The 14,477-nt window shown below is 56.2% G+C and overlaps 1 protein-coding gene across 1 annotated transcript in view; it reads right to left on the bottom strand.

Moving 5' to 3' along the window:
* Positions 1 to 13,303, bottom strand: part of LOC140717660 (mitogen-activated protein kinase kinase kinase 11-like) — a 119,673-nt gene extending 106,370 nt beyond the window's left edge. Inside the window, exon 1 of the mRNA XM_073031294.1 lies at positions 11,920 to 13,303. Within this exon, the coding sequence (XP_072887395.1) occupies positions 11,920 to 12,655 (736 nt within the window). The 5' untranslated portion in view covers positions 12,656 to 13,303. The remainder of the gene's footprint in view (positions 1 to 11,919) is intronic.
* Positions 13,304 to 14,477: the final 1,174 nt, after the last annotated feature.

Raw genomic sequence — 14,477 nt, 5'->3', positions numbered from 1 at the left:
GGGGACAGAGAGAGGTTGGGGAGGGGGAGGGAGACATAAGAGAAACAGAGAGAGAGACTGAAAGAGAAAACACATGGAAAGAACGAGACCGACAGAGAGAGAGAAACAGAGGCAGGGACTCTCTGTCACAGAGAGAGAGAGAACAGAGGCAGGGACTCTGTCAGACAGAGAGAGAGAGAACAGAGGCAGGGACTCTGTCAGAGAGAGAGAGAGAGAGAGAGAGAGAGAGAGAGAGAGAGAACAGAGGCAGGGACTCTGTCAGAGAGAGAGAGAGAGTGGGACTCTCTGTCAGAGAGAGAGAGAGAGAGTGAGAGAGAGAGAGAGGGACTCTCTGTCAAAGAGAGAGAGAGAGAGAGAGAACAGAGGCAGGGACTGTCGAGAGAGAGAGAGTGGGACTCTCTGTCAGAGAGAGAGAGGGACTCTGTCAGAGAGAGAGAGAGAGGGACTCTGTCAGAGATAGAGAGAGAGGGACTCTGTCAGAGAGAGAGAGAGAGAGTGGGGACTCTGTCAGAGAGAGAGAGAGAGAGAGTGGGACTCTCTGTCAGAGAGAGAGAGAGAGTGGGACTCTCTGTCAGAGAGAGAGAAAGAGAGAGTGGGACTCTCTGTCAGAGAGAGAGAGGGAGAGAAAGAGAGAGTGGGACTCTCTGTCAGAGAGAGAGAGACAGAGAGAGAGTAGGACTCTCTGTCAGAGAAAGAGGGAGAGAGAGAGTGGGACTGTCAGAGAGAGAGGGAGAGAGAGAGTGGGACTCTGTCAGAGAGAGAGTGGGACTCTCTGTCAGAGAGAGATGAGAGAGACAGAGAGAGAGACAGAGATGAGAGAGACAGAGACTCTCTGGCAGAGAGAGATACAGAGAGAGAGAAACAGAGACAGGGACTCTCTGTTAGAGAGAGAGATGAGAGAGACTCTCTGACACAGAGAGAGAGACAGAGATGAGAGAGACAGAGAGAGATACAGAGAGAGAGAAAAACAGAGACAGGGACTCTGTTAGAGAGAGAGACAGAGATGAGAGAGACAGAGACTCTCAGAGAGAGATACAGAGAGAGAGAAACAGAGACAGGGACTCTCTGTTAGAGAGAAAGAGAGACAGAGACAGAGACTGAGACTCTCTGTCAGAGAGAGAGAGAGATGAGAGAGACAGAGACAGGGACTGTCAGAGAGAGGGGCAGAGAGAGAGAAACAGAGACAGGGACTGTCAGAGAGAGCGGGAGAGACAGGGACTCTGTCAGAGAGAGAGAGAGGGACAGGGACTCTGTTAGAGAGAGAGACAGACAGAGATACAGAGAGCAGGAGAGAAAAAGAGAGAGAGACAGGGACTCTCTGTCAGAGAGGGAGGGAGAGAGCCGGGAAAGAGTGAAAAGGCCAACTGGACAGCAAGTGAACGAGGGGTGGAGAATGTATCACACTACCGCAAACCGCCAAAACCCCTAAAAGGGACACAGGCCACTGATTTTAATGATGTCCCTTTTATTTCAGCACTTGCTGCATCCAGACCCTACAATTTCTGCCCATTTTCCTTACTGTGGTGGGTGGGTTCCCGCTGTTTGCCAGGGGTTGTAATGGTGACTCAGAGAAAGTGCTCAGTGGGCCGAGGAGCGTGTCACAAGGCCCCAGAGGCATGTGGAAGGGATGCGAGTCCCTTTATACATATATATATCTCTTTAATTGCTACCCTGCGGTCCCTGAAGGCACAGCAGAACCACAGAGAGCTCCAGTTACAACAATGCCGGCTGGGGCCTCCCTGGAAAGGCTGCCCACACAGATAGGCCCAAAGACGCCACAGCGACAATCAGCCTATTCATGGAACCAGCCAGCCAGTGCCCCGGTAAACCCCAAGACCTCAGCCCCACGGGCTCTGAGCAAAGGGGTGACATCGGATTCCCACTTGCAGGAGCGGCAGGGCCGAAAGACCGGCCTTACTGTCACGCACGCCTCGAAGCTCATGGTGAAATGGCTCCCTTCTCCCTGCTGCCATCAGGAAGGAGGTACAGGAGCCTCAGGACTCGCACCACCAGGTTCAGGAACAGTTACTACCCCTCAACCATCAGGTAGAAGGTACAGGAGCCTCAGGACTCGCACCACCAGGTTCAGGAACAGTTACTACCCCTCAACCATCAGGTAGAAGGTACAGGAGCCTCAGGACTCGCACCACCAGGTTCAGGAACAGTTACCACCCCTCAACCATCAGGTAGAAGGTACAGGAGCCTCAGGACTCGCACCACCAGGTTCAGGAACAGTTACTACCCCTCAACCATCAGGTAGAAGGTACAGGAGCCTCAGGACTCGCACCACCAGGTTCTGGAACAGTTACTACCCCTCAACCATCAGGTAGAAGGTACAGGAGCCTCAGGACTCGCACCACCAGGTCCAGGAACAGTTACCACCCCTCAACCATCAGGTAGAAGGTACAGGAGCCTCAGGACTCGCACCACCAGGTTCAGGAACAGTTACTACCCCTCAACCATCAGGTAGAAGGTACAGGAGCCTCAGGACTCGCACCACCAGGTTCAGGAACAGTTACCACCCCTCAACCATCAGGTAGAAGGTACAGGAGCCTCAGGACTCGCACCACCAGGTTCTGGAACAGTTACTACCCCTCAACCATCAGGTAGAAGGTACAGGAGCCTCAGGACTCGCACCACCAGGTCCAGGAACAGTTACCACCCCTCAACCATCAGGTAGAAGGTACAGGAGCCTCAGGACTCGCACCACCAGGTTCAGGAACAGTTACTACCCCTCAACCATCAGGTAGAAGGTACAGGAGCCTCAGGACTCGCACCACCAGGTTCAGGAACAGTTACCACCCCTCAACCATCAGGTAGAAGGTACAGGAGCCTCAGGACTCGCACCACCAGGTTCAGGAACAGTTACTACCCCTCAACCATCAGGTAGAAGGTACAGGAGCCTCAGGACTCGTACCACCAGGTTCTGGAACAGTTACTACCCCTCAACCATCAGGTAGAAGGTACAGGAGCCTCAGGACTCGCACCACCAGGTCCAGGAACAGTTACCACCCCTCAACCATCAGGTAGAAGGTACAGGAGCCTCAGGACTCGCACCACCAGGTCCAGGAACAGTTACCACCCCTCAACCATCAGGTAGAAGGTACAGGAGCCTCAGGACTCGCACCACCAGGTTCAGGAACAGTTACTACCCCTCAACCATCAGGTAGAAGGTACAGGAGCCTCAGGACTCGCACCACCAGGTTCTGGAACAGTTACTACCCCTCAACCATCAGGTAGAAGGTACAGGAGCCTCAGGACTCGCACCACCAGGTCCAGGAACAGTTACCACCCCTCAACCATCAGGTAGAAGGTACAGGAGCCTCAGGACTCGCACCACCAGGTTCAGGAACAGTTACTACCCCTCAACCATCAGGTAGAAGGTACAGGAGCCTCAGGACTCGCACCACCAGGTTCAGGAACAGTTACCACCCCTCAACCATCAGGTAGAAGGTACAGGAGCCTCAGGACTCGCACCACCAGGTTCAGGAACAGTTACTACCCCTCAACCATCAGGTAGAAGGTACAGGAGCCTCAGGACTCGCACCACCAGGTTCTGGAACAGTTACTACCCCTCAACCATCAGGTAGAAGGTACAGGAGCCTCAGGACTCGCACCACCAGGTCCAGGAACAGTTACCACCCCTCAACCATCAGGTAGAAGGTACAGGAGCCTCAGGACTCGCACCACCAGGTCCAGGAACAGTTACCACCCCTCAACCATCAGGTAGAAGGTACAGGAGCCTCAGGACTCGCACCACCAGGTTCTGGAACAGTTACTACCCCTCAACCATCAGGCTCTTGAACAAAATGGGATAACTGCGCTCCTGTATATCGGTGAAGTTATCTGTGATTTAACTACACTCAACTTCACTTGCCCCATCCATTGAGATGCTCCCACAACCACTGATCTCACTTTAAGGACTCTTTACCTCATGTTCTCGTTATTTATTGCTATTTATTTATATTTGCATTTGCACAGTTTGTTGTCTTCTGCCCTCTGGCTGATCTTTCACTGATCCTGTTTACAGTTACTATTCTATAGATTTGCTGAGGATACCCGCAGGGAAATGAATCTCAGGGTTGTACGTGGGGAAGCAGTGATAATAAATTTAGTTCAAACTTTTTTGAACTTTGAAACCCCCCCCATCCACACAAGCACAGAGCGTCAAGGCAAGGATAGACAACGGCCCCACTTCCTCAGGAGGCCACGTCACGGCTCTGCCCAAGGCTTCGAGTAGTTACAGGGGCCCCGTCCATCGCGCAAACCGCCCTCCCCTATACTGACCCCACCGCCCCAGGAGAGCATAATGAAGGATCCGTCGCCCCTTCCGCACGGATATTCCCTCTTCTCCCCCTCTCCCGCTGGATTTTTCCCCCCATTTCGTTCCCGGTGCTTCCTTGTTCCTCGAGCGCTCTTTGCCCGTTTCGTCTTTAAGAAAGTGAGGCGGAGTCGCCAGCTCGACCCTCAACCCAGCGAGGGAGGAAAGCGGGCGAGGAGCCGGCGGGATTCGAACCCCGGGACCCCTCGCCTCGAGGCCCAGTGCTGGTGCCAGCCTTGCCCCGTCGGAGAGCAAAACCTGCCACCTGACTCAAGGCCAGATTCCTCTGGCTGAGCGGGTCTTTCACGGGCGGACGATGGACGCTTGATCCCCGAATCTACCCCGTTGTGGTTACAGTCTGTGCAACTGCAGTCTATTTTTCTATTTTCCTCCCTCCGTGTAAAGAGAGAGAGAAAAATATTAGCTTTGTTTGTCATGTGCACACCAAAATATACAGAGGAATGTGTGGTTTTGTGTCACCGTCTTGCCTGGTGGGGGTGGGTGGGGGGCTACTGCACAGGATCGAGATAAGCTGCGGAGAGTTGTAAACTCAGTCAGCTCCATCACGGGCACCGGCCTCCGTCGTATCCAGGACATCTTCAAGGAGCGGTGTCTCAGAAAGGCAGCGTCCATCATTAAGGACCCCCACCACCCAGGACATGCCCTCTTCTCATTGTTACCATCAGGGAGGAGGTACAGGAGCCTGAAGGCACACACTCAACGATTCAGGAACAGCTTCTTCCCCTCTGCCATCAGGGAGGAGGTACAGGAGCCTGAAGGCACACACTCAACGATTCAGGAACAGCTTCTTCCCCTCTGCCATCAGGGAGAAGGTACAGGAGCCAGAAGGCACACACTCAACGATTCAGGAACAGCTTCTTCCCCTCTGCCATCAGGGAGGGGGTACAGGAGCCTGAAGACACACACTCAGTGATTCAGGAACAGCTTCTTCCCCTCTGCCATCAGGGAGGAGGTACAGGAGCCTGAAGACACACACTCAATGATTCAGGAACAGCTTCTTCCCCTCTGCCATCAGGGAGGAGGTACAGGAGCCTGAAGGCACACACTCAACGATTCAGGAACAGCTTCTTCCCCTCTGCCATCAGGGAGGAGGTACAGGAGCCTGAAGACACACACTCAACGATTCAGGAACAGCTTCTCCCCCTCTGCCATCAGGGAGGAGGTACAGGAGCCTGAAGACACACACTCAACGATTCAGGAACAGCTTCTTCTCCTCTGCCATCAGGGAGGGGGTACAGGAGCCTGAAGACACACACTCAGTGATTCAGGAACAGCTTCTTCCCCTCCGCCATCCGATTTCTGAATGGGCATTGAACCCATGAACACCACCTCACTACTTTTTTTATTTCTGTTTTTGCACACTGTAATTTGATTTAACTTTTTTATATTAATGTAATTCTAAAGGGATTGGACAGGCTAGATGCAGGAAGATTGTTTCCGATGTTGGGGGAGTCCAGAACGAGGGGTAGGATAAAGGGGAAGCCTTTTAGGACCGAGATGAGGAAAAACTTCTTCACACAGAGAGTGGTGAACCTGTGGAATTCTCTGCCACAGGAAACAGTTGACTCCGGTTCATTGGCTATATTTAAGAGGGAGTTAGATATGGCCCTTGTGGCTAAAGGGGTCAGGGGGTATGGAGAGAAAGCAGGTACAGGGTTCTGAGCTGGATGATCAGCCATGATCATACTGAACGGCGGTGCAGGCTCGAAGGGCCGAATGGCCTACTCCTGCACCTGTTTTCTACGTTTCTATGTATATTTAATACCATAAGACATAGAAGCAGAATTAGGCCATTTGGCCCATCGAGTCTGCTCCACCATTTCCATCATGGCTGATCCATTTCCCCTCTCGGGCTCCAATCTCGTATCTCTTCATGCCCTGGCAATCAAGGATCGATCGATCTCTGCCTTAAATATACCCAATGCTTACCGCAATTCAGTTTTAAAAGAACTATTATGTACTGCTTTGGCAAATAACAACACACTTCATGACAAATGCTGGGGTTACTAAACCTGATTCCGATACCAAATCAAGTCCGCGCGGTTTGTTACGGGCAGCCCGCGAGCGTCACCACGCCTCTGGCGCCATCGCAGCACGCCAACAACTCACTGACCCTAACCGTTACGTCTTTGGACTGTGGGAGGAAACCAGAGCACCCGGAGGAAACCCACGAGGTCACCGGGGGAAACGTGCAAACTCCTCACAGGCAGCGGCAGGGAATCAAATGCTGCCTGGCGACTGTCGGTGCCGCAGTGTTGTCACGCCCTCGGTGTAATTACGTATTGCCTGATCGCAGTTTTTTACTCTTGGTTGGCACGTGGCCTAGTGGATAAGGCATCGGCCTAGTGATCTGAAGGTCGCTGGTTCGAGCCTCAGCTGAGGCAGCGCGTTGTGACCTTGAGCAAGGCACTTATCCACACATTGCTCTGCGACGACACCGGTGCCAAGCTGCTTGGGTCCTAGTGCCCTTCCCTTGGACAACATCGGTGGCGTGGGGAGGGGGGACTTGCAGCTTGGGCAACTGCCGGTCTCTCATACAACCTGGAAACCTTCCAAGGCGCAAATCCACGGTCTCCCGAGACTAACGGATGCAGTGCACGTGACAATATTAAACCTATAACAAGTAACGTGGATTTACATCGATGACTACAGAAGGCAAAAACGCAAGGAAGTCGGCAGGCGCCGGCAACGCAGACAAAAGTGCCGGAGGAACCCAGCAGGTCAGGCAGCATCTGTGGAAATGAGTCAACACTCTGGGCCGAGACCCGACTTCGCGACTGAGGAGGAAGGTGCCAGAATTAAAAAAAAGGTGCGGGTGGGGGGAGGGGATCGAGGATAGCTCGAAGGTGAGAGGTAAAGCTCGGTGGGTGGGAAAGGTCAAGGGCCGGAGAGGAAGGAATCTGACAGGAGAGGAGACCGGACTGTGGGAGAAAGGGAAGGAGGTCACCAAGGGGAGGTGATAGGCAAGTGAGAAGAGGTAAGAGGCCAGAGTGAGGAATAGAAGAAGGTGGGTTGGCGGGGGGGGGGGGGGGTGAATTTCTTTTCAAAACCGGAAGGAGAAATTGATACTTATACCATCATATTGGAGGCTACTTCAGATGGAATATAAGGTGCTGCTCTTTCAGTCTGAGGGGGGCCTCATCTTGGCACAGGAGGAGGCCAGGTCAGAACGGGAATGGGAATTGGGAATTCGGCCACTGGGAAGGTCTGCTCCTGTCGGATGGAGCAGGAGGGTGCTCGGTGAAGCAGAACGCAGAAGAAGCTGAGAATACCCAGCAGGTTGGGCAGCGGCCGCAGAGGAGGAAGCAGGGTTGATATTTCAGACTGACGAACCTTGGTTAGGGAGTGAATGGAGGTGTCCTGAGCTGCAGGGGAGGGTGGAGTTTGCGAGCACAAACCGTGGCAAGGTGGAGACCAAACAGGTGACACACACACACACACACACACACTGCAAGAACAAATGACGAAGGCCTGCCAATCACAATAAAACTCAGCTCGAGGAACAGCATCGCGTCTACTGCTTGGAGCTCTGCGCAGAATCCAACCGCTTCAGATACCCAGCCAGTCCTGTTTGTGACCAGTTCAGGACATTCAAAGCTCCAAGAGAATTTTATTTTCAGAGTACACATACAACCCTGAGATTCGTTTTCCTGCGGGCATCCTCAGCAAATCGAGAATAGTAACTGTAAACAGGATCAGTGAACGATCAACCAGAGTGCAGAAGACAACAAACTGTGCAAATGCAAATTATAGATAAATAGCAATAAATAATGAGAAGGTGAGATAAAGAGTCCTTAAAGTGAGATCAGTGGTTGTGGGAACGTCTCAATGGACGGGCAAGTCCCCTTTTGTTCAAGAACTTCTTGAACCTGGTGGTGCGAGTCCTGAGGCTCTTGTACCTTCTACCTGATGGCAGCAGCGAGAAGAGAGCACGGCCTGGGTGGTGGGGGGTCTCTGATGATGGACGCTGCTTTCCTACGACAGCGTTTCATGTCGGTGCGCTCGATGGTTGGGAGGGAACTCAGTGTAACATCCAACAACTTCAGATACCCAGCCTTCGCTGTTTGTGATTCAGGACCCGGTTCCTGAACCCGGAACGTTAATTCAGTTTTTTTTTCTCTTTGCAACATCCTACGTCTGTTATTTCCTGGCAGTCTAGCCTCACGAACTTCTCAGCCAACTGCTGCAACCTCCCTCCCCGTCTGCGTCATCACCCTCAATAGCCCCTCGAGGCAGCTCAGACGAAAAGAACACTCACTCATCGAGGGCAACAACAGAATGAGGGGATCTTCCCTGAAAACTGTTCACCTGTCACTCCTCACCCTCCCCACTACTGAAAGCACGCTCCGCTCTCTCACTTCCAACTATCACAGAAACTCTTTCATGTGAAATATTAACTTTGCTTCTATCTCCACAGATACTGCCTGACCTGATCAGTTTGTATAGGTTGCAAAACTGGGCTGAGAAGTGGCAGATGCAGTTCAACCCAGACAAGTGTGAAGTGGTTCATTTTGGTAGGTCAAATATGATGGCAGAATATAGTATTAATGGTAAGACTCTTGGCAGTGTGGAGGATCAGAGGGATCTTGAGGTCCGAGTCCATAGGACGCTCAAAGCTGCCGCGCAGGTTGACTGTGTGGTTAAGAAGGCATACGATTCATTGGCCTTCATCAATCGTGGGATTGAGTTTAAGAGCCGAGAGGTAATGTTGCAGCTATATAGGACCCTGGTCAGACTCCACTTGGAGTACGTGCTCAGTTCTGGTCGCCTCACTACAGGAAGGATGTGGAAGCCATAGAAAGGGTGCAGAGGAGATTTACAAGGATGTTGCCTGGATTGGGGAGCATGCCTTATGAGAATAGGTTGAGTGAACTCGGCCTTTTCTCATTGGAGCGACGGAGGATGAGAGGTGACCTGATGGAGGTGTAGACGATGATGAGAGGCATTGACCGTGTGGATAGTCAGAGGCTTTTTCCCAGGGCTGAAATCGCTAGCACTAGAAAGGCACAGGTTTAAGGTGCTGGGGAGTAGGTACAGAGGAGATGTCTGGGATAAGTATTTTACGTAGAGAGTAGTGAGTGTGTGGAACGGGCTGCCGGCAATGGTGGAGCCGGAAACGGGTCTTTTAAGAGACTTTTGACAGGTACATGGAGCTTAGAAAAAGAGAGGGCTCTGGGTAAAGCCTAGGTAGTTCCAAGGTAGGGACATGTTCAGCACAGCTTTGTGGGCCGAAGGGCCTGTATCGTGCTGTAGGTTTTCTATGTTTCTGTGTTTGTTTTTCTGTCGTTTTCTGCTGGAGGGGAACAAGTCTATCAGTGTGCAGAACTGGTGTACAAAACGGAGGAAACTGCAACTGTTGAACATTATAGCACGGTACCGGTGGGGACGGGTCTGTCACTGTACAACACCGGGGTACGGTACCGGTGGGAATGGGTCCGTCACTGTACAACACCGGGGTACGGTACCGGTGGGGACGGGTCCGTCACTGTGTGACACCGGGGTACGGTACCGGTGGGGACGGGTCCGTCGCTGTGTGACACCGGGGTACGGTACCGGTGGGGACGGGTCCGTCACTGTACAACACCGGGGTACGGTACCGGTGGGAACGGGTCTGTCACTGTGTGACACCGGGGTACGGTACCGGTGGGAACGGGTCTGTCACTGTGTAACACCGGGGTACGGTACCGGTGGGAATGGGTCCGTCACTGTGTGACACCGGGGTACGGTACCGGTGGGGACTGGTCTGTCACTGTATAACACCGGGGTTCGGTACCGGTGGGGACGGGTCTGTCACTGTGTAACACCGGGGTACGGTACCGGTGGGAATGGGTCCGTCACTGTGTGACACCGGGGTACGGTACCGGTGGGGACGGGTCTGTCACTGTGTGTAACACCGGGGTACGGTACCGGTGGGGACGGGTCTGTCACTGTGTAACACCGGGGTACGATACCGGTGGGGACTGGTCTGTCACTGTGTGACACCGGGGTACGATACCGGTGGGGACGGGTCTGTCACTGTGTGACACTGGGGTACGGTACCGGTGGGGACGGGTCTGTCACTGTGTAACACCGGGGTACGGTACCGGTGGGGACGGGTCCGTCGCTGTGTGACACCGGGGTACGGTACCGGTGGGGACGGGTCCGTCGCTGTGTGACACCGGGGTACGGTACCGCAGGGGACGGGTCTGTCGCTGTGTGACACCGGGGTACGGTACCGGTGGGGACGGGTCTGTCACTGTGTAACACCGGGGTACGGTACCGGTGGGGACTGGTCTGTCACTGTGTGACACCGGGGTACGATACCGGTGGGGATGGGTCCGTCACTGTGTGTAACACCGGGGTACGGTACCGGTGGGGACGGGTCTGTCACTGTGTAACACCGGGGTACGGTACCGGTGGGGACGGGTCTGTCACTGTGTAACACCGGGGTACGGTACCGGTGGGGACGGGTCCGTCAGTGTGTAACACCGGGATACAGTACCGGTGGGGACATGTCTGTCGCTGTGTAACACCGGGGTACGGTACCGGTGGGGACGGGTCCGTCACTGTGTGACACCGGGGTACGGTACCGGTGGGAACGGGTCTGTCACTGTGTAACACCGGGGTACGGTACCGGTGGGGACGGGTCTGTCACTGTGTAACACCGGGGTACGGTACCGGTGGGGACGGGTCCGTCAGTGTGTAACACCGGGATACAGTACCGGTGGGGACATGTCTGTCGCTGTGTAACACCGGGGTACGGTACCGGTGGGGACGGGTCCGTCACTGTGTGACACCGGGGTACGGTACCGGTGGGAACGGGTCTGTCACTGTGTAACACCAGGGTACGGTACCGGTGGGGACGGGTCTGTCGCTGTGTGACACCGGGGTACGGTACCGGTGGGGTCTGTCGCTGTGTGACACCGGGGTACGGTACCGGTGGGGACGGGTCTGTCACTGTGTAACACCGGGGTACGGTACCGGTGGGGACGGGTCCGTCACTGTGTGACACCGGGGTACGGTACCGGTGGGGACGGGTCCGTCACTGTGTGACACCGGGGTACGGTACCGATGGGGACGGGTCCGTCACTGTGTGACACCGGGGTACGGTATCGATGGGGACGGGTCCGTCACTGTGTGACACCGGGGTACGGTACCGGTGGGGACGGGTCTGTACAACACCGGGGTACAGTACCGGTGGGGACGGGTCCGTCACTGTGTGACACCGGGGTACGGTACCGGTGGGGACGGGTCTGTACAACACCGGGGTACGGTACTGGAGGGGACGGGTCTGTCACTGTAAACACTGTGTTACAGTATCCTGGGAAGATGTAAACACACAATAGACCACCATCTTCTGCAAGTTTTCCACAATCACAGTACACATCCCAACCTGATGTAGATCTGAACCAGCACACTCGTCCTGTACTGCCTCTTGTGGGCAGCCCGTCCCCAGCACCCCCTGGGGCGCGTTGCTCGTTCAACGCGGACCACCCATCGCAGTGCGCGCAGCGGCAGGTAAATCCAAAATGCGAGTAACTGGACCGCCCGCGTCCCGAGGTCCTTCCCCACCCCCCCCAGGCCCAAAAGCTCCTTACCGTTGTTGGACTTGAGGTCGCGATGGATGACCGGTACGATGGCCTCGTCGTGCAGGTAGCGCATGCCTTGGCCGATCTGCACGGCCCAGTTGACCAGGACGTGGGGCGGGATCCTGCGGCCGGCCAGGGCCCGGTTCAGCGCCCCCCCGGACGCGTACTCCATCACCAGGCAGAGGTTGGGCTCCTGCAGGCAGACGCCCATCAGCCCGATGATGTTGGAGTGCCGCAGCATGGCGAAGAGCCGGGCCTCCTGCCGCACGTTCTGCGCCGTGGCGCTGATGTCCTCGTCGGGGTCCTGCCGGGCCGCCTTCACGGCCACCAGCCGGCCCCTCCAGGTGGCCCGGTACACCTTGCCGAAGCCCCCGACCCCGATCACCTCCTGGAGGGTCAGCTCGCCGAAGGCCACCTCCCGGGGGGCGGGCAGCTCCTCCGGCTGGGCCCCGGGCAGCTTGGCGTAGCCCGCCGGCTTGAAGGACACGTAGTTGGCCGGGAAGATGCCCACCCGGTTGTGCAGCTTGCCCGCCCACCAGCCCTCGTCGCCGGAGATGGCCGCGTCCTTGGAGAGGATCTCCACCCGGTCCCCCTTGCGCAGGGTCAGCTCGTCGGCCGCGTGGGCCTCGTAGTCGAACAGGGCCGTCCAGATGGGGTTGACGTAGGCCGCCTCGGCCTGCTCCGCCGCGGGGGGCTTCGGAGAGCTCCAGGAGGCCCTGCCGAATATGTTCCTCAAGGGCTCCATCGGGGGGCGGAGGGAGATGTCGCTCGGGGGGGCCCCCTACCTGTTTAGAGCCGCCTCCATCTGGCCCCACCCCAGCTCGGGGTGCAACAGCCCGCCACAAATCCCTTCCTCCGGCCAGCAAAAGCACTCTACCGCTTCATGGGGAAACGCAGATCTCGTCCCAGCCTGGGCGACCTCAGAAATACATCCACTCGGGACAACCTCGTCCGGGGAAGACTTTCTTTCAGATCGTAGCCCCTCCTCTTCTCTTTCTCTCCGATCAAACTTCCCGCAAAAAAAAAACAAACCTTAAGAATTGTCAGGGTGGAAATAAATCAGCCTCTCGCCCCGGCGAAACCTCGCTGGGAAATGCCTCCAGGGAGAGCAGAGAGGTGATCGGTCCCGAAGCGAAACTTTTCCTGTTCTCGCTGCCGGTGAGCTCTGCTGGGCGCCGGGCAAGTTTCAGGAAGTTGGCTTCCCTTCTGATCTTAACTTGGCGGCGATTTCTGCCCGATCCCTCCCGCCGGACCCGGCCGGCCCGATCACGGTTTGGGCCGCGGGACTCTTCCCCCCGGGGCAGGCTTTACGAACCGGGATCCCACAGGACTCCCCTCCGCCATTAGCCACGGCACTGTCTTGTGCTCGGTCTGTGCACTTTAACCCAGCCCCATCGCATCAGGGTGGGGCTTCGCAATCCTTCGCCCCTCCCTGCCAGGGTTTTTTTTCCTCCCCCCACCCCGCACAGGAAAGGGATGGACTGGTCGCGCAGGGGCGGCGGAATCGGCCCGACACCCACACCCCCAGAGAGGCATCCGATGTCCTGCCCAGTTCTGCCCTCCCAGCAACGACGGGGGCATCGGAAGCCCGCTTTAAAAAGTTTCTAAAAAGTCATCGGAAGTTATAGCTGTTTACTAACTCCCATTGGAGACTGCCTTCCCCATCAGTGCGGGACCAGGGGCAAAAGGAGGGTGTTTGTGCCAGTGACGATCACACCCGGGACCCTCACACCCACCGTGTCGGTGAGAGTCACACCCCGGACCCTCACACCCAGCGTGTCGGTGAGTGTCACACCCCGGACCCTCACACCGAGCGTGTCGGTGTCACACCCCGGACCCTCACACCGAGCGTGTCGGTGTCACACCCCGGACCCTCACACCCAGCGTGTCGGTGAGTGTCACACCCCGGACCCTCACACCCAGCGTGTCGGTGAGTGTCACACCCCGGACCCTCACACCGAGCGTGTCGGTGAGTGTCACACCCCGGACCCTCACACCGAGCGTGTCGGTGAGTGTCACACCCCGGACCCTCACACCCAGCGTGTCAGTGAGTGTCACACCCCGGACCCTCACACCGAGCGTGTCGGTGAGTGTCACACCCCGGACCCTCACACCGAGCGTGTCGGTGAGAGTCACACCCCGGACCCTCACACCCAGCGTGTCGGTGAGAGTCACACCCCGGACCCTCACACCGAGCGTGTCGGTGTCACACCCCGGACCCTCACACCGAGCGTGTCGGTGAGTGTCACACCCCGGACCCTCACACCGAGCGTGTCGGTGAGAGTCACACCCCGGACCCTCACACCCAGCGTGTCGGTGAGTGTCACACCCCGGACCCTCACACCCAGCGTGTCGGTGAGTGTCACACCCCGGACCCTCACACCCAGCGTGTCGGTGAGTGTCACACCCCGGACCCTCACACCGAGCGTGTCGGTGAGTGTCACACCCCGGACCCTCACACCCAGCGTGTCGGTGAGTGTCACACCCCGGACCCTCACACCCAGCGTGTCGGTGAGTGTCACACCCCGGACCCTCACACCGAGCGTGTCGGTGAGAGTCACACCCCG

Source organism: Hemitrygon akajei, chromosome 28 (assembly GCF_048418815.1).
Source record: "Hemitrygon akajei chromosome 28, sHemAka1.3, whole genome shotgun sequence".
In the NCBI taxonomy this organism is placed as follows: Eukaryota; Metazoa; Chordata; class Chondrichthyes; order Myliobatiformes; family Dasyatidae; genus Hemitrygon; species Hemitrygon akajei.
This window is presented reverse-complemented; position numbering and strand designations above follow the sequence as displayed.